The sequence below is a fragment of the Calypte anna genome, chromosome 11, assembly GCF_003957555.1.
Source record: "Calypte anna isolate BGI_N300 chromosome 11, bCalAnn1_v1.p, whole genome shotgun sequence".
NCBI classification, from domain to species: Eukaryota; Metazoa; Chordata; class Aves; order Apodiformes; family Trochilidae; genus Calypte; species Calypte anna.
In genome coordinates, this window is record NC_044257.1 from 8,321,255 (window position 1) to 8,342,096 (window position 20,842).

General features: G+C 42.3%; 1 protein-coding gene and 1 long non-coding RNA gene across 2 annotated transcripts; one reads left to right on the top strand and one right to left on the bottom strand.

The window, feature by feature from the left end:
* Positions 1–443: 443 nt before the first annotated feature.
* LOC115598949 lies at positions 444–8,947 on the bottom strand. Its single transcript, XR_003988039.1, has 3 exons — positions 8,656–8,947; positions 4,505–4,633; positions 444–1,026 (listed from the first exon to the last, which is right to left on the bottom strand). It is a non-coding gene; the product is annotated as an uncharacterized LOC115598949 (long non-coding RNA).
* An 8,481-nt stretch (positions 8,948–17,428) lies between these two features.
* POP4 (POP4 homolog, ribonuclease P/MRP subunit) lies at positions 17,429–20,402 on the top strand. Its single transcript, XM_008491603.2, has 7 exons — positions 17,429–17,472; positions 17,556–17,608; positions 17,925–18,148; positions 18,803–18,880; positions 19,096–19,157; positions 19,451–19,552; positions 20,031–20,402. The coding sequence occupies exons 1-7, from the start codon at positions 17,466–17,468 to the stop codon at positions 20,165–20,167; spliced, it is 663 nt and encodes a 220-aa protein (XP_008489825.2). The 5' UTR covers positions 17,429–17,465; the 3' UTR covers positions 20,168–20,402.
* Positions 20,403–20,842: the final 440 nt, after the last annotated feature.

Consider the following 20,842-nt stretch of genomic DNA (forward strand, 5'->3'; position numbering starts at 1 on the left):
TGTAAACCCCCCAGCAGAATGTGCCAGCAGTCACAAGCCTGTAGGTGCCTTTTGCTGTGGTGACACCAGTTATCTCTGGGCAGTTAATGCAAGACCTGGTCAGATGGACAGTGTGACGGTACAGAGCACTCAAAGTAAGTTGCTTTGCTTTTCTACAGGCCTCTCTGAAAAAAGATTAATCAACCCATGGAAAATGAAAAAAATTAATCAGGCTGGAATGTTCTGTTCATTAGGCTGGATTCCAGTATTTTTTTTAAAGTATATTCAGTTTTTTTTAAAATTATATAATCGTGCCACTTATTTTATCAAGTGAGCTTTCCTTCAGTGAAGCAAAAGGCTTTTTTACAATAAATACAGCAGTTATTATTCTGTTCCAAAATGCTTGGGTTTTAAGTGAGTCAGTAGGATGACTTGGTACAAAAACAACCTTCTGTAGCTGAATTTAGTGAAGTATTTTGAATTTCCTGTGTCTGACTGCAGTTCTTATCCTTTCATTTGCAAAGTGTTTTATAAAGGAAAATTCCTTAAAATTCCTTAATTGTGGAAATAATGACAGCTACAGCATCAGCAGGACTGTTTGGCAGAAGCTGAGGAGCAAAAGCAAGACATGCCCCTGCCTCACCTCACTCTTGAGTCCTCTTCTAGGAGGGTAGGAAGGGATTTTTAATGTCTCAGATGGTAAAAATTTGCTTTTTCTAGGAGTGCCAGCCACCTTGTGTGAGACCAGAACACACCTGGGTTTCATAAACGTACTACACTTTGGTAATAAAAGCTCTCTTGTATTGGGGCAAACTCACCATAGGGACTCGAAGGTGATAAAAATCTTTGCAAGAATGTTCATCCTCTTAATGCCATGGATTGGAGAATAATCTGTAATCATCCCACAAAAAGTGGAACTGCTGTTCCAAACAAACTGGGGGAGGGGAGGTGGATTGCTGCAAACCTGGAAGTACATCAGAGTGTGAGACTCTGAAGAGCATGGTCCTTGGCTTCCATATGTACATAAGATGGAGAGTCTTTTCTAACCTGAAAGACAGGTAGAAAAAAAAAAATTGAATATCAGACCACACCTAAATTCATACCAGCATTGCTGCCTGGGAACTTGTTGAAGGACAATTCTTCAACACAGAGGTATGGCTGGAGTCTGTGATGTCATGAGCACTCTAATCCTTTGAGCAATGGATGAAAGTGAAACCTGCCTGGGTTTGAACAGGGGGTGAGCTCATCATCACAGCTGCATTTTCTCAAGGGCAGTGAGTATTTCTCACTGACTCATGTTCATTCTAAGGGAGAGAACCAAAACAATTTTTTTTACAAGAAGAAAACCAGCTTAAATTTATCTAATAAATAGCTGATGCCTGAGGCAGTAGAGCATGTCTGCCTAGAAGTAGTTATGCGTCAATTTCAGCCATACTTCAGTGTGCTCGTTTAGGAAACAGATCCTCTGCTTTGCTCTGATACTTGTTTCATCACTTGCAGGGTATATGATGTCTTGAATTGGATACTGTGTGGTTTGCAGAAAACATGAGGAAACTTACCACCTTGAACTTGTCCTTCCCTTTGTACTGTAGCCTGTACAGGGGAAGTTTTACGTGCAGTGTCAGGAGTGGAATTATCAAGGGCTTTTAGACTGATCACATTCAGGTGAAAAAATATTAAATCTGCAACTAAAAATAACTTTTTTTTTAATCCTTTCTGAGGTCAGAATTAAGTGTACTGCAGTATAACAATTCTTATATTCTAATTCACTATGAAACCTCAGAACTACTTAACAATAACCTGAGGATCTGATGAAAAAATCTCTTCTGACAAGAGCAATAGGCATCTTTTCCTTCCAGTGAAGATCTGTTTGCAGCAGAGAAGTCATTTGCAGCACCCAGGGTAACTTCAACAAGGGACCAGCAGCAAGATAACCAGGCTGTAACTTTACCTTTGCTATATTACTGCCTTCAAAAATGTGCAGAATGAATCCTCATGGTTTGGGGGCCTTGATTTCCACATTCATACCAACTTTATTGCAAAATACACGTCCTATGCTTGGCCCAGTTGTTTGCTTAGTGCAGGGGAAATAACTGCCTGAAGAGGAGGCTGCAGCTTTCAGTACATTATTTAGTCTTTAAAAAGCACTTAAAGAAGTGAGAAACGTTTTGATGGAAAAAATGTAAAGGATATGGAGCCTTATTGCTGGTGAGTGTGTTAAGGACTTATGCTAAAACTGTCCTTTGAGAGTGCTCTTTCTTCTGAAAAGGGCAACTGCCTCACTTCTGCTGATTGTATTTACAAAGGGCAAAGTGAGGTTTTGCTGTACCCTTAATGGACAGAGGCTAGTGGCAAATCTTGCTCTTTCATAAATCTCAGCATTCCTTTTGGTGTCTCTTGTCAGAATCAATTAGTAATAAGTGCTTGGGCTGCAGAGCTGTGGAAAGGCAGTGAGCCTCCTGCAGAGCCAGGCAGAGCTAGGCAGAAAGTCCTCCAGAGCCTGTGGTGGGGTGGGTGCATCCCCAGGCAGATGGGGGAACAGCACCTGGTCCCTGTGCTGGGGGACAGCCCAGTGAGCATCTCTTCCTTGCTGAGCCAGTAAGGAACAGAGCTGGGAAGCATGAGTGATGGCTGTTAGGGGCCAGAGTTGAGCCATATATAATATAATCATAAGGAAACACACATTTTGCCTGAGAGAAAATCAATAGAACTTTGCACTTTTCCTTGTAGTATTTCCACTCTGCTCCATCAGCCATAGTTTGCTCACAGTTACACAGCTATAAATTTACTGTGGGTTAATGGATTTCTGCAAAAATGATTGGATTTACAACAATGTAACAGAGCTGATGCTAGAGCCATGCACATGTAAAAATACCCAGAACAAAAGTTGTTTTTACAGCACACAGGTAACCTTCAAAGTGCCAAGACCTAGCAAGTAAGCAAAATTACCTAGTTCCTAGGATGTTCCTTTTCTGGCAAAACTCCCAAGGTAAATGTGTGCAGCCCTGAAAACATCACTGTCCATGGTAAGAGGGCCAGGAGACCACCAAGGGGCAGACAAGCCAGCAGCCTCATGCTGTGATGAAGAATGCAGCAGCCTGGCTGAACATGTCATTTTCTGTTTCCTGCATAAAACATTTCAGAGCCTCATCTCACTTAGCATTAGTAAGTAAGTAAATAATGTGCTCCCAAAGTCGTGTGTCAAAACTAGGCTGGTTAATGTATGAGCTGCCTCCGTTGCATTTGTTACTAAACAGTAAATTTCATGCTTAGCCAGAGGCTGGCAAAGTTCATTTATTCATTATCCCCAAACTTCAGGCAGTTGTTATTCCAACTCCCCTAGTACATCTATTTAATAACCAAAGAACAGAAAATTGATGGGATCAAAAATGTTAAAGGCTTAATTAATGCTTTTAGCAAAGACTGATTCGGGGTGGGGGGGCTGTATGATTGTTATGAGAATATTAATTTGCAGCCAGTGTGTGCTGGCTGGTGGTGCTGGGTGTGAGGAGTGCTCTCCCAGCACTGCCTGGGGAGCTGCTGGCCTGTGGGGACACCACCTGCCACACCCTGGGGACTCTGTGCCACCAGGTAAGGGAAAACCACTGCTACAAACCATGAGAGAGTGCTAGAATTAAAACATACACAAATTATTGCTGATTAGTGAATGGTAAAGCATTCATGTACAGCAAAGAAAAGACTTGGGGTTTTCCTCTTCATTGTTTTGGGGCTTTTGTGGTGTCTTTGTCCCTTGGCAGCAGATCACTGAGCTGTGCTGCAGGGAGCTGCCTGGGGGCTGAGGGCTTTGCTCTCTGGTGAGATGCCCCAAGGCAGTGCCCGGGGCTGTCTGCATGCCTGGGACAGCTTTGGGGTTTGTTCACACCAGAGCAATTGCAGTTATTCCACAAGAAAAATTAACTGTCTCTGGAACAGAGGTAACAAGATGAAAGCTGTAAGAAACCTGGAAAGGCAGGAGGGCAGCCATGAGCAACATCTGCATCACTCTGTCCTGTCCCAGAGCAGCAGCAGTGCCTTCTCTGGGCATGGCCATGGGGTTCAACAGGGGATGGAGAAGAGGAAGAGAGTATTTGGACTGGAGAGTATTGTTGTGTTTGGACTGTGCTTCTAAAACCCAGCAATTGCTGAGGAGTTTAAAAATAGAAATTATAAATGGAGTGGTTCAGATAAACATCTGTGACCACCCACAATGCAGCACTGACCAGGATGGCTTTTTTTAAGGAGCTGTGCTATTGTCAGTGAATGGATTGATATTTTTCCTCTGGTGACTGCCAGCCTTTTAATTACAGCAGTTATGGACATTCCAAGCAAATCACAGTTACATTAAAAGTCAAATCAGAGAGGACTGTGCTGTAGAGTTAGTTAATGGGTTTCCCTATTTGTTGCCCATAGATTTGGTTTCCTGTTAGTGTTAAAATATTTCTTAAATCTCATATGGAAAAATCATCTGTAGTTCAATACAAATTAAATGACCAAGGTCTTGATAAATAGCTCAAAAAATACTTACACTTCACATGAAGATTATACTTTTCCAACAGAGCATACTCTGGAGAAGAAGAGAGCAGGGGTGTCAGAATCTTTTTCTACTCCATGACCAGATCAGTCCAGCACTTGAATTCATCTCTCTGTTAATACCCTTGAAAGAGGAAGCAACATGTAAGACTTTGGGAGTGTTATGCAGGATGAAAAAAAAACAGATGATGACATAAAATGGCTCTTATTTTATTATTGTCATTGTCATGAAAAACAGAAATAATTTTAACAAATTAGAAGATGAAAACTTCATTACTAAATACTTCTTTCAGGCTTGTAAGTTCCTCTGGCAATCCAGTGAGTATCATAGCTCTTTTGGGGATTTTGGGTGATCTACATGGTATCTAGGCAGGTGTTGCTAGTTAGACTGTCAGTCAAAGCTGTTTTGGCAAAATGAGGATACTTCTGATTTCCAAAGTCTATGGTTTTTAGAATAGTTTTTATTTTTCTTTCTTTTTTTTTTAAGAGTGCTTTTGTATTCATAGTCTGTGATAAACATGAGATTTAGCTCTAAATCCCACAGCAGAGCCTCTTTTTCATGTATATGCTGTAATTTATTTATTTACTGCTCTGGACAGCTATATTTCAGTGCTTCCAGAGTTGTCAGAGTTGATCCAAGTGACTGATACTTCTCAGTACATCATTAATCACCTGTCTTTGCAGTTTTAAAAATATGTCATCAGCCCCACAGGGAGAGCTTCTGCACTGTGAGGATGGGTTTGAGGAAGGTCAGTGACAGAACTTTGACACACCCCTTAGTTTGTCTCATCCTTCCCTCCCACAAAGAGCAACATACATGGTGAGTTATGACCTAGATACAAACAGCTTGGAGAAATGTTAGTGAAGGGTCTGATAACTGAATTACCTCTTGGGACACATGCCCCCTGGCATCAGGCAGCCAAGGGGCTGGGATGTACTCCATGCTCCATGGCATGGCTCAGAGAATCAGCCCTCTGGGGCCACTGGAGCATCACCAGTTTATTTCTTTGCTTTCTGGAATCCCCTCAAAAGCACTACAAGCAGGACGTCGGGCTGTGTTGCCAGGCTCAAGAAACCTCTGACCCAGGATCCTAGAGCACGACCCAACCTCTCGCACTTTGCTCCAGCAGGACAGCCACCACCTCTTCCCCAGCTTTGAGCCAGCAAGGACAGTGGGGGCACAAGGAAAAGCCACCTGTCCATTCCTGAGGAGACAGACCCTCAGGAGCCTCAGGATTTCCTGAGGTAAAGTAATCCTTTGTCTGTCAGGATGCTGTTGAAACACCCCACACTGTAATACTGTACATACATTCCTCTGAGCTCTGCCAAGCTGGAAGTACCTGGTCAGAGTGCCTTGCCATGGCTAAGCCAAGCAGAGTGTGAACTTGGGAACAAGGACAGAATGTGCACAGCTAAACCTGAGGCCAAGGAATAACTCTGGAGTGATGATCTAGACCAAACTCTGTCTGTCACTGCTGCCAGTTACCCCGAGGGGAATGCATCACTTCAGAAAGTGCAAAAGAGAAGCTAAAGGTAACCAAATCAAATGGGACAATGAAAATGTACAGCTTGATTGAGGAAACATAATTTCCTTTTTTATCTTTACCAAACACACACGTTTGTGATTCATTTATGTTAGTTCAGTGCAAGACAGTAAAAATCCAGTGTAATAATAACAGTGTAATCCTTTTGTAGAGTGTTTGGATATAATTTCAACTTTTATAGTGTAATGGTATGAAAGTCTCAAGTTAGTTAAATGCACAGGAAAGTGCTAATTGCAATCCTGGTTAAAATGAACCTCAGTTTGTAGTTAAGTTGCTGGCCGAGCTAATGACTTTATATTCAAGTTAACAGTACCACTTAGTCAGCAGCCAGATTCCTTATCTAGTAACATCTTTTAATAATTAATAGTACTGGCATTTCAGTCTCCAGAAAAGTATGCAGGGTTTGATCAGACAGGAAAACCAAACCAGAGTACAGAACAGTGCACTTATCCTGTTGTGGGTTTGCTGATATGGCCACCTTGAAGTTTTTTCAGCATTTAGGGACAGCAGAAAGGCTGCTGCCCTCGCTGTGCCAGACCTGAGGGAGCTCAAACCCAAGCGAACAGAAGTTAGCAACACAGCAGCTCCTGTCAAAATCTGAACTGTAACATGATTTGTTAAAAAGATGGAGTAAATAGAACTAAACCCAGCTTGCTGCAGTGTTGAATGTGAAAAGCTGAATATTTTGCAGTAGTTTTCAAGAACCTATAATGTCTTTATTAGCCCAGGCTTTATTTTTAAGACCACAGAGGTCTTAAGCTAGACTTTAAGCAAATCATTTCAAAAGCAAAAGCATGGAGCTTTGCTGGGTTCAGGAAGTATCTGTCAACCTGGTTGTAAATGTGCATGGAAAAGTCAACCAAATTGAGCCTCATTACCTGGAGTAATTCAAACCTTGCCACTGCAGGTTTTTGCTGCCAGGAGGCACCAGAGAAATCACGGCTCACGTTCAGTGCCACAAAGCCACCACGTGTTCACACAGAGTATCCTTCGTTCAGTGCTCACTCATCCCTGCTGTCATTTACAGGGCTTGGCAAAACAGCCATCCAACAGCCAGCCAGCTCTTGGTTACAGCTGGGAGTTTGAGTGCAGCTGGCAAGGGAGGAGAGGGGTGGTGTGGGGAGCCACAGGGGCCGTTTACTTGGGGACACTGTAAAACTCACCTACTGTAGGGTCTTGGGAGTAGGATAGAGCTGATATGCACAGCCTGCACAGGGCATGTGCTCAGTCCATTCTGTGCTCAGGCTAAAGCCATTTATTCTTATTTAAGCAACACTTAATGTTCCCAGAACAACTGGATAGAGCTCAAGGAGACAGGGGAATAAACAGGAGCAGCATGATTTGCCATGGCTCAAAGTTTCACTCTCCTCTACAACATATAGTAAACCAAGTAGCAAAATAAGGTGTTTTCCCAAATAAACTCACTGATAATGGTTATTGTCATGCATCCCTATCTAATTGGGGTGTGATGAAATGCATAATTCAAATGCTATCTAGCCAGAGGGCTTAAAGACAAGCTTGACTCTGCCTGCAAACTGGAGTGGAGATAGCTGATGTGACAAGTGCCTATCAGTAAGCTGCAGGCTTTCAAGCGAGCAGGGGACATGGGTGCAGTATCTGATTGCAGCTAAATTCTGCCCACAGTCATGCCTGCTGGGCTCAGTGAGGTTACCCAATGGCCAATAAGGCATTAAATAGTCACAATGTACAGCTTACTTCAGGAGGAAATATTTAAAGCAAAGGTGACTATCATGCATGCATTAAGAAAACCAGGACACAGCATACCAAATTTAGTTTAGCCATGGTAAAATAATTGAAATAGAGCAATGCTGACCCCAGCTACTGTATGGTGACACCTGGCTTTTGCTGCACAGGAGAGATTAGGTTTCTCTGGTTTGTTTTCCTCCCTCTCTCTTTATATATATTTCACGTACATTTAGCATGTATAGCATATATATATTTCAGCATACATTTAGCCTTCAGATGTTTGAGACAAAACTCCCAACATTTTGGAGAGAGAAGTGCCCTTCAAAGCCCAGCATCACAAACCACAATCTCATGGAAATGGCCAATTGCAAGTGGAAAACAGCCTCTGCTGTACAACACCTCCACTTTGTTATATTGCAATATATTTTCTTATTTTTCATATGCCTGGTTTGTGTGACCCTGCCAGTATGCAAAAACGGTTGTTGACAGTTCCTCTGGTTTTGTTTTATTATAATGTGATTTATGGGATGCTGAAAGTCTGCAAGTTACTTGTACTTGACTGACATTTCTCTGAGAGTCAAAAAATTGCTGTGTGTACTTGACTGAGATTAAAATGGGTAGACTGTGTAACTGTATCCTGATTTCAAAGTGCAGGATTGGAAGGCTTCCATTAAATTGTTATTTTCAGTTATTATTAGCTCCTAAATCAGTTAATATAATTTCTTTCCCATAATGAATGCACAGCATTGTAAGCCTAAATGCCATATTTTCTATTGATCTATTTCCACAACCTGTTTAGTGAAATAATTAAAATGATTTACAAGGCTGACCCAATATCTTAGTGCTTTAGTAAATCATGTTGCCATGGGGGAAGCTCAGCTAGTTTTTAACTCACAGCTCTTGAAAGCAGCAGGACCTTGGTGTGGAGCTGCAGCGGGTGCCATGCTGTGTCTGAAGGTGTCCTCAAAGCCGGCCTGCGAAATGCATCCTCCAGTGCTCGGGGAGAACAAGGGCTCCAGCTGGTTTGTTTGGTCATCTGTGCAAAGTTGGAGAATTTCTTGGTGCTACTCAGTCAGAGCAGAATTTGAGCTGCAATCTGCAGGTAATTTATCTTCACTGGCAACTTGAACATCCCAGTTGTCTCCCAGAAACTGACCACACGTCTGTGGGGGCAGCAAAAATGGCAGCAGCTGCTGAGCATGAAAATGTGGGAAATTATTATTTCTATCTTTTTTTGTTGTTTAATGCATAAGAAGAAGACAACTCTAAACACAATCTATGCTTAAATCCCAGGGTTATGGAAGAGCTCAGTAGGATTAATGCATGCCCTTAAGTCTCTTGAAGTCTTTGGAAGTCCCTTTGGAAAGCTCAAAGGCAACTCCTCAGGTGGCAGGGCTACAATAAGATCTCCCTGGCACAAAAGCCCCTTCTGCAATGGCATGGGCTCTCCTCTCTGCTCCACCTCTCCCTGATACAGGTAGGACTGACAGAATATTCCCAGGCTTGATTTCACACACACACACACACACACACCCAGAAGCAGGGGCAGAAGGATACTATAGCAGTGCCTGGGAGGAGACATAAAGCCAATCTCTTTAGCTGGTGTGGCAAGAGCAAACTACATTTAAAGTGCTGTTATGAAAAGCTGGTACCAACCCTCTTTTCATGAGAAATGTGCATTTTGACAGCTGCAGTCTGGAACAAGAGATTGAGGTGACTTTTGTGGGATAAGGGCAATGAGTGCAAATCAAGGAGTGTGCAGCCAGCACCAGTCCTGTTGGGGACTCTGCCAGCCAGGCAGGGAGGAATCTCCTGGGCACAGATGTGCAGGCAAGAAGGTCACAGACCTGCATGGTGGTTCATGATGGGGAGAAGAGAGTCTGTATCTTTGGAAATCAGGCAGCATTTGAGACACCATTTATAATGGCTCTACATGCAGTTCCTGAGCAACCCTCAAGCTTGCTTTCAGCATCCAATACGTTTGAATTTTTTTAGTTCTATTCTTTTGCATAATTATACAAAGAAAATTAAAAATTCTATAAAAACTTAACAATTTGCAGATGGCTGTTGGATGCATTTTGCAGCAGCTGTCATTATCTTCCTTCCCTGATCCTAAGCTGCCACCATTTCTATTTTGCTTTAAATGGACCTGTATTTTCACAATGTGCATTCAGCTAGAATTACTCTTTTTGTTAAATAAACTTTACCCTTGCACTTACTGTTCTCAAAAGAAACACTTCTTGCTTGTGACTTCCAAATCGTAGGTCTGAAATGCAAAAAGAGGTATTGATAAATGGGCTGTAATCATGATGCAGTGCAAGTGAGTATTCCTCCTCTGAGGCAGAAGAAAATAAAGAAAAAATCTGCTTTGCCCTCTGCTGCCTCAATGCTGATGATTTTACAGATCAGAGGAATTTTTTCTAGAAAGAAGCCTGCTGTGCTGCAGCCTGTGTTTCAGAGCTGAAACACCTTAATGCCCTTAATGCCACACTTGAAAGTGTAAATCAGGGCCTCATTTCTACAAGCACCATGCACCCAGCAGACCCTCAGGCTGCCAGCAGTGCAGTCCCTGTGGGGTGACACAGTCCACTAGCAAGCCCCAGGCAGCAGCTAGGAGCATGCACAGTGTTGATGGCACAACTGTCCTGTAACACAGGCAGCTGTGTGCAGAGAGCTGTAGGGAGGTTACATGAGAGCTTGATGGATGTGACAAATATGACTGGAACTGGACACAGGGTTCAAAAATTACAGGCCCTCAGAGAGGGATGTAACACTTGTACACAACCTGCCCAAATGCACAGCAGGGTCACAGTCCCCTCCCTGCCTTCTGCATCAGGTGAACATCTCCCCCACTGCCATGTCTGTCTGGCCTCGCCATTAGTTTTCTTCAAGAACAGGACAACCACAAACCAGAAGGAGCTTGGCAGCACTGTCAGTGGTAAGCACCACATCACTAAAGCTGACACAGTACCAAGCATACACTATTTCCCTGAGCCCAGGCAGCACACAGTCTGTTTGTGAGTACCAGACTGGCACAAGTCAGTCCTCTCCTGCATCTCCTCTCTGCACCAGCCAGAGCATCCTTGAGCTCACTGCCATCTCAAACAACTTCTGCAGGTTCAATCTGCCACTGCACTGTGCCTCATTTCACACTCACGGAGCTCTTAGAAATCCTTTTAAGCCACACCAATACAGAGTGACTCAGGCACCAGCTATTTGCTAACTGGAGGTCTGCACTTGCTGATCTGTGGCACAGGAAAGAATCACCCAGCAGTTGTCTGCAAATGTAGTTTGGGTCAGCTATAAGGCCCTGATTAGTTAATGCTGTTTAGATGAGCAGCTTAAATTTTTTCTCTCTCCCACTCAGCCACTGGTCTGTTTTTAAGAAGTTTAAGGTGCTTAAAAATCTCTTCCACCTCTTCACTGGCGGGATGAAAGCTTGCCCTCTCCCCCTTCCACCATTTTGTCCCACTGCAAAATATAAAAATCAAGTTCATGCTAAAATTAACATGTATTGCTGAGGCAAATGAATAGCCATATCTATTAGCTTCCAGTATTTCTTGAGAGAGGCTTTCATTTAATTATCAGTTTGCCAGGCTAGATCCCTCCAGAACTACAGCCACATTTATTCCTTTTATCTCCTTAGACACCTGCCTATCTTCATGGTTTATCATCAGATTTCTACTGAAGAGAAGCACAAAATATTTACTGTTGCACCAGGTTATTGTTGCTTTAAAAAGCACTTACACTGAATTCAAACGGGTTTTAGTTTTGGTGCTTTGGTTTGGGGTTGGGTTTTTTTTGTCTGTTTTTGTTTGGCTTTGGGCGGGTTTGGTTTTTTTCACTTGTCAAAGAAATCCAGGAACATTAAACCTCTCAGTGCCCCACCACATACCAGCAGTTCAGAAGAAATAAGATTATGGACAGGGAGCTTAAAGTCTTCACCAGAAGCTCCGTACAAGCACCTGACCACTGCTCGTAAAGACCCTGCCTGCAGAGGAAGTCAAAGCCCTCAGATACTGTGACTGCTTTTCATCCTCCTATGTATGAAAACTTTTCGTGGAAATGCCAAGAGACTCCTGAGCACGTGGCTCAGTGCCCTCCATTGCAGTCCAGAGAGAGAGAACTGCTGGTTGATAAAAAAGCCAATGTAGCTACAAGGAACCTTTTAAAAATAAATGCTGCCTACATGCATTACCAGCATAGTCACAGACAGTGCTATGGGTTACACCCCAGCTACACAGCACACTGAAACAGCTGGGTAGAGCAGTTATTACCTCTGACTGCCTCAGGCAGCAGCTCAGGACACTGCCAGTTCAGGTGCTGACTGTAGCAGCATGGACATCATTGGGCTCCTTCAGCCCAGTTTCAGTAGACAAATAGTGTGCACTTGTTTTTCTCTGGGTCACACTACCTTAATTTCTGGAGGCACACAAGTCCCATGGGCAGGACTTGCATGAGCTGGCCTGTTGTGACAGACATGTTCAAACCAGCAGGACCTGAAGCTACGTGGTGCCTCAGCAGATGAGGCCATGGTGTCTGTCAGCTCAGCAGTGCATCTCTTTGGAGGTGTGCAAGCTGACTCCTTTTATTACAATGAATGGTTCACTCCTGACAGCCTAATTGTGCTACTTCAAAAGAGTCTGGCAGGAACAGGGCCTTTGAGAAAGACACCTCATTACAGAGTAAAAATGAGAAATTTGTTTAATTAATGAACCTTTTCACTTGGGATTTCATCCCAGTTCCTAACTCCAGGCATGCTGGCTGTTTGGCATGAAGCACCTGCTGACTGTGAGCTGTGCAGGAGGTGGCTGTGCTGCAGGCACTGCCCTGCTGGGCTGAAGCCTCCTGCTCCTCCATGGGCTGGGGCAGCAGGAGCAGCCCCGAGACAGAATGTGGCTCTGGCCAAACTCTCAGTGCTTCAGCACTTTCTGGGAAACACAGTAAAAGATGCTTCAGTGAAACATAAATTATTTTAGCATAAGCCTTGCATGAAAGGTGCCTCTTCTTTCCTATCACCTTAGTCCTACTAAAAACTGCTCCATCTCACCCTAGAGCCCTGAGGCTGGGTTCCTCACAGCATATTTATGAGCTGCTGATGCTCAGGAGCTCACTGTGTGTGGCCCTGGAGCCTGGCAGTGCAAGGAGATTTAGAGGTGACCAGAAGCAGCACCCCAGATAACAGGGCTGTGCAAGTACTGCAGCAGCCACAGCACTGTAGCATGAAGCTCCTTGAGGCACCATTTCTCTACTGTACTTTATTACAAATAGTAGCATGCAGTATGCACTAACAGATTTTTGGTCAAAGCTTACTTCCCATGAGTAAAGTGCCAAGTCAGGACAACCAAACCATGTCACACAGGCTTGCAGAATTGAACAACCCTTTTCTAGAAAAAAAATCTAAACATTTTTGATGAATATCCAACAAAAGTGGTTTTTAAGCCTAGATTCCTTTTTATTTGTGTTATTTTAAAATTTGAATGATTTATGTTAATTTTATGCAGTTTAACCAAAACAAAATATGTTAAACTACTCAATCTGCTGTAACTCCAATGACTATTACTACTTTCTAATTTGTAATTTTTAATACTCATTTTGCATCATACATCCCTATCACATATAAACAAATACTAATTATGTTTTAAAATAAAATATTCAATAAGATCTAATGGAGAATTAAATAATAGAAAAAGTTGTATGATAGACTCATGGAATAATACATGAATGCAGAATGCTGGTATTAATTAGTAAACACAAGCTGTTCAGGAGCAACAGTGGTGTCTGTCATCCTGATGTGTATTTGGATCATACATGATCTCAGCGTGCAGGTAAATCAAACATCAGCTGCAAAAACCTCAGCTTACTGACTCTTCAGTACTGTTTTGAGGAGAAAGTGCTGCTTTTTTTACCTAGGTAGTTCATTTTCCTCCATGTATTCTAGGATCACTCATAATTTTAGTATTTTAAAGATATAGGTTCTTATTTTGACATAAGAATATATCTGTGTTTTTAAAAGTAGCTTCCTTAACTTGCAGTATCCTTCAGAATCCTCTTTCCATTTTTCATCCTGCTGTGGTGCAGAGGAGGTGGATTTATGGAAGAACTGGAGTCTTGTATATTAAAAAAAAAAAAGCTGCCAAGAGACAAATTTCTTTCAGGAGAGGAAACAATTTTTAAAGTTTTGTTTGCTTGTTTGTTTTTTTTTTTTTTTTCAGACTTGAAACAATTAGCTGAATTATAACAACACATAGCATTATGTACAGAAATTTCACAGGTGCCACCTCCAGCCTTGCCCGGGAACCCAGGAGTGGCAGCAGCCAAGACACGGTCTCAGGGTGCCCTCTGGTGAGAGCAGCTTCCCAGACAAGGCCTGGGCTCCTCAATCACCCTGCTTGTTTCTTTAGTTTTGTTGTAAAATCTCATTTTTAAATAATTTAATTTTTCTAAAACATTTTGGGATTATTATTTGCCTTCTCATTTCTGTGCCACCAAGATATTTTTGGGCTATGTTTCCAAGTGCTTTCTTGTGTTCTCCCAGACAGAAAAGCCAGACTTTTTCATCTGCCCTGAAGCTGCAGTTGGAGATGACAAGAAGCCAGGATTGTAAGGAAATAATGTAACTTCAGTTAGAAAGAATGGTTACCAGCTGATGGGAGGAGAGAGCGTACAACAGGACGCGGACACACACCTCCCCCTAATCTATGACTTAAATACAAGTCAATGAAGCAGAAAAAGTTACCAAAAAAGTATATGGGGAAATAAACATTTGAGGGATAGAGAGTACATGTGAAGATCACACTCATTAGCTAACCACAGCCACCTAAACTTTTTCACCAAAACCACAATGCAAGAGTTTGGGCTTCTACACACAAAGCTACAAACTTTCTTCTAGCAAACCTACACTGACATGAAAAGAAAACTCAAGCCACTAATACCAAGTACTCTGCCTGCCCACCCAGATGGGTGTCAGCTCCCACCCTGGCTGCTCACTGCCATCTACAGACACGAGCAGCTGTCCCAGGGAGCCCTGGACCACACAGGACACACCAGAACATCTCAGTGTGCACAGCCAGAGCTGGGGATGATTAGCCAAGGCCCCCTAAAAATGCTGGTATGGAGCAGCTCTGTGCTCCTCACCAGGTTCAAGGGGATGTCAGCAGAGAAGGAACAGGCACCATGGAGGGGTAGCAAGATGCAGGCAGGGGTGGTGGGACAACCACAGGACTGATATGGGTTGGCTGCACACTGTCTCAGCACAACCGTGGGAATCTGTATTAGGAGCTTGGTGTTTGGATAGTGGCAATCAGATCAGAGGCTTTTAAATGGAAATTATTTTCACCAGTACAGACATCCCTAGGGACCCCATTCAGCTGCTAATACAGTTTGGCCAGAGAAATAAAATACATTGATCTTGAAAGCTCACATTCTTGCTCAAACTGTTCTTCTAGAGAATTATGATATTTATTTCTTGTATCAAGTGAAAATCATCAAAAGTATAACAGTTATTCTGGTACAGTAACTTCATGTACTTCTGCTCATCTCTTGCTTCCATTTGTAATTTTTTAAAAAAATCACCAATTTTTTATTTTTGTGTCACACAAATATCTTTAATTACCATCTTTTTTCACTCTGTATCTCAAGTTTTAGCTTTCCATGACTGTCAATATAAAGTTCTTTCTATAATTGCTCCCCCATTTCACTTGGCTTTCCCCAGGACACTGCTGTTACCCAGCCTGGCCTCTCTCGGGTTCCTCCCCAGGGCTTGAATTTAGCACTATCCACAGGTACAGCAATGTGGCCCCCTAGTGCACACAGTTAGATTGCTTTAATGTTGGGGTTTTGCATAGGTTATATATAATTATTATTATTTAGGGTAATAAATATAGCCATAAATAGATGTAATAGAATAAGAAATGCCAATACTGGCACCTATAACTTGGTATTAGTAATATATATTAGGGATTTATATATCTATAAACCTATTCCAAGTGATTTACTCGAAGTAAGATGCTTCACAAGTCTAAGACACTGAGGCAGGCAGAGCAGGTGATGCTGCACATTTGGAAACACACATTAAAATTATTTTGTTTGTATATTTCACTGTCTTTTATAGACACATTTTATCCATCTTTCCTCATCTCTCTGAGCCTTGTCTTTCTTATCTACAAACAGTCTTTGCCTGTTCTCTGTTTTCTCAGTTTCTTTGCCTATTATTTTTCATGTTTATTTGATGGGAATCTTGACTCCTGACACAGAGCCTTCCTGCTTGGACACACACTAACACACTGATCTCACTCCTTCAGATGTTATATCTGAAGATAAATTGGGAAATGAAGATGTAGAGCTGTTGAAAGAGACTGGCTTCCCCAGGCACTAGTTTAGCCTGGATCATTGGATTTACAACACCAGCAGCACCAACACTCATTTGACTATTAATCCCTGATGTGCCCTAGGAATTGCAGCATAAATCCAGTGAAGGAGCACTCATATGGCCCTAAAGACCAATAGCACTTACCCTGGTACTCCATTCATGAAAATTGATCTCTCTTAGTAGCAATGACAACTCAAGGAGTCATGCTGTGTAAAACCCAGAGATCTGCTTGCTGTGGCAATGTACTTAACACTGATGGTCTGTGATACAAACCAACTGGTGCTCATGCTTAATACTCTGCAGAGACTGCCCCTTCTTTACACACACATCCAGAATTTCATTCCCTGACAGGGATCACTTTAGTGCCTTTGTGCTCCACAGCAGCACTCAACAAAAGCAGTGTGCTTCCTCTACCCTGCCTCAGTAGTTTGCTCCCTAAGTATCCTTTACCAAGCAGTGCTTAATTATCTGCTAAGTCAATATCTGCCTGTGACAAGAATATAAATCTCTTCTCTGTTTGGAGAACCATCATGTGGAAGGCATCAAAACTTGGCACTTAGGTGGGCAAGGAAAAGGGACTGGCTTCTCTGGTTTCAAGGTACCTCTCTGCTTTACAGCAAGCAAGACTTAGTCCTAACCCAGGAGGGGAAAGGCAGCAACATACCAGAGGAGGTAAATCCCATTGCTGGTGGAGTCTTCCTGATTTTTTAACCTTGATTACTATGAACATGGGGACAGATTTTAAAGAAATACCTCATGTTGCTGAGTTTGTGATTACAGGCAGTTACAGTAACTGTAGTTCACACTGTTAACTACTGGGAACAACTGAACGAGAGCTCACACCAGCCAGGTACCGATGTCAGAGACGGATGGAGTTGGAGCGTGTGTGTGTGTGTCTTGGTTACCTGCAGCAGAGCTGCCTCTGAAATGTGAACCCTGGGTTTTACACCTCAACCAGCACCGGAGGCAGTCACATCTTGTTAACATACATACGGAGGCATTATTTTTGATACGCTGAGTGGTCTAAATCACACACACACCCTTTTGGCTTCTGTTTGATAAAAAGATTGTGGGAGCCTTTTGTCATGCATGCCAGCCAAGGCCAGAGGGAGTGAGCTGGGCTACCCCCTACCCCCGGGCCTCCTGCACTACCGTAAGGTATTTTTATCACATCATAATGAGACAAAACCAGTTGCCTGCTGTTTATAACCCCATTCAGACAGAGCTCCCTCCGACGTGGAACCGGGCAGCTTGGGCGGACCCACCTAGCCGCAGCTCTGCGCAGCCGCGCGTCGCCTCCGCTGCCGTCACCTCCTGCGACAGAGGCCGCTGCGATGGAGGGTGAGAGCCGGGGAGCGTGCGGGGATTTGCGGGAGCCCCGGCGGACGCCCCGCTTGACCCCCCCGTCCCGCTCTGCCTTGCAGGGGAGCTGTACCGCCGCCTGTCATCGGGGGAGACCGGGGAACCGCGCCTTCAGGTACCGCCCCGCTGCTCTCGCCCCCCCGTGAGGGACGCGGGGGAGGGAGGTGGGGGCGGTGCCGGTATCCCCAGCACGTCCCGTTGGGTTTGCAGCCGCCATGTCACTCTGGACACAAAACCCGGCATTTCCTCACCGACAGGCACTCGAGTGACGCTAATAACGCGAGCATGCAGCAGCGTACGATGTGCCTGCACCGGGTCGCAGCATGCGAACGCTTCCCTATGGCTATTATGTTAACTTGATGGGAAGCAAGTCAAGGGCAAGGTCTTAATTTAAATTTAATATTTTAAAGTATCTTTTAAAATATCTTTAGCCTCAGGGATCAGAAGAGGCCAAAGCGTTTGTAAGTGCCTTCCTGAAGCGTAGCATGCCCAGAAAGAAGGATGAAGCCATCCAGGATTTATTAACTCGGAAAGCTGTAGTTCTTGAGCATTATTCAAAAAAAAAGACAAAGCAAAAGAGGAAGAAAACAAAAGGTTTTACTGCCAAGCAAAGGCGAGAAATGCGTCTTTTTGAAATTGAACCTGAACAGCAAAGGTAAGATCTTACATATTTTCTCTGTCTGGTAAAAGTGGGAGGCACATCAGAAGTCCCTACTGACAGCAGTGGGTACGAGTGGATCCTGACCCTGCCATGTGCAGAATCAGCCTGAGACTCTGTCTGAGGCATTTCACAGTGAGAACACAGTTCTCATGTCCGTATCATCGGAAAATGCATTCCTGTTCAGTATTGGTTGCCTTCCCTTTTGTATATCTAAGAATAAGAAGAAATCAGATCCAAATACAATCACCTCTGATGCCAGTTTTTAAAGTTAGACTGCCTATGACCAGAGAGTCAAAATTTTGCATCCATTTCTCAAACTTATACATGCTGAATAAAGCCCCTGATGTTGCTAACATGAATATATGGAGAGGTACAGGAGTAGAAATGTCTTTGGTCTTAGATGTAGCCTGCTCCTCTGAAACACATCACTGGTTTGGGTTGAGAATGAGGAGCATACCCAGACTGCTTTCCTTATGCAGCAAACCTGCTTGGAGTGGGTTATCTCGTAGGTTAATTTATGAGAACAGACACTGCACAAACAAAACTTAAAAATGCTTATCTTAATTCTATTGTAAATATGGATTCCTTCAATTACCAACCAATAGATTTTTTGATAAATAACACTTTTGTAACACCTTTTTACTTCAGGTATGCCATCTTTCTACCACTACACGAACTCTGGAAACAGTACATCAGAGACCTGTGTCACGGACTTAAACCAGATGCGTAAGTCAAGATATTTTAAAATTAGCATGGTTTTGATTTGGTGGGTATTTCTAGATTTACTGAGTTACTGCTTAAAACATCGTAGTTACTTGATAAGGATGTGTACTGCTTTTGTAAACTTTTACCATGATGTCAATAGTCATAGTCACGTTTTGTAAATGTAATTTCCATATAATTTTGTTTCCCTTTTCTCTGATCGTGCTCTCTTCTTTAAGGCAACCACATATGGTTCAGAGCAAACTGCTAAAAGCTGATCTCCACGGAGCTATTGTTACAGGTATTCTGTTGTTTTCTACTACAGAAGTTGAGTAGATACTCCTACACTTCAGGTGCTCATTTTTAAATTCCTTTCAGAATTGCTCCAGAATCACATAGTTGATATATGTTGATAAGATCTTTCTCTGCTTACCAATGCCAATTTCATTTCAATCACTCTTGAAAAAAAAAGTTATTTGTTGCAGAGATAAACTGCAAGTTTTACCAGTAATTACTGTAATTGCATAATTTCACAACATTGCAAATAAACTGCTTGTATCTGAAATTTTCTAACACATACTTCTGTTGTTTCAGTCACAAAATCTAAGTGCCCCTCTTACGTTGGGATAACAGGAATCATTCTACAGGAATTTAAACATGTCTTCAAAATTATCACTAAAGAAGACAAATTAAAAGGCAAGATCTTTTTTAGTGTTTTTTCAAACTGAAAAATCAGAAATTTCTTAAACACACCATTTATCTTACACCTCTAAGTACATTGTTTTATATAAGTGCTTTTAATTCTTAGTATAGAGTGGCAGAAGCCAATGTCTTAACTGACCATAATACAGCCCAATATCTTATCAGAAAGTATTTCATTAGGTATAAGCAACACAAAAAAGAATTTTCAGTTAATCCATTGTGGCTGTGCACGTGGCTCGTTCCATCTGATTCATTTGAGGTGTTCTCAGCAACACTTGCTGCACGCTTGTGAAAGAGGATTGATTTTAGTAATTCCAGTTTAAAATTTAGATAATTTATTTTTATTCTCTTACTAAATCATAAAAATGTTGAAATATGGCAAACCTAAAGTCTCATGGTATGTCAGTATATTTTCATAACAGGCATTTACATTAGTTCACTCCTGCTAATTTCTTTCCTTCTGCATTTTCAGTTGTTCCCAAACTCAACAATGTGTTTAGCTTGGAGATTGATGGATTCATTTCCTACATCTATGGAAGCAAATTCCAGCTTAGATCAAGTGAGCGATCTGCAAAAAAGTTCAAGTTGAAAGGAACTATTGACCTGTGATTTCTTGGAAAATCAGGAGTATTAATTGTCTGCTATTTTCTTGCAGTTTAAAGACCAGGTTTTCTGGCAGATTGAAATTAGGATAGCTATGTGAAATATTTTTATAAAATTTTTTCATACTGAAGAATGACAGGTATCCATTGGCTCTAAAGCAGTCTTTCAGACTTACTGGGGTTTTGTGTTTGTTTTTGTGTATAACATTCTGGCTTTATTAAACTTTCATGATTAATGTTAATTACCTGACTTCTGTTTCAATTTGTGATAAATTTGCACAATGAAAATTGTATCTTGTAACTTGGTGATAGATGTTATCCCTGCCTTCTGCATATATGGAGTTTATCTGCCCAGTGGATGCTTACAATGAGTCTAGGTGATGACAACTGCTCTTTTATAATCATTGTATCTGAGCCAACATCAACATCTGCCTGGTGCAAGCATATGCAGGTAACTTATTTCAACTGATAGGTTTCACCTTGAATACCTTCTTCCCTGTGGTTTATCTTGTTACAGAATACATACGTATATATATACACACACACAAACATACTAAACATGTAATGCAGACCTGCAAACTGTTTGCTACTAGGTGCTTACTAATTATATGCTACTTTAAGGTTAAATCAAATATATCTATATTACTAAATACATCTTGTATTGTCAGCGTGCAGGGAACAC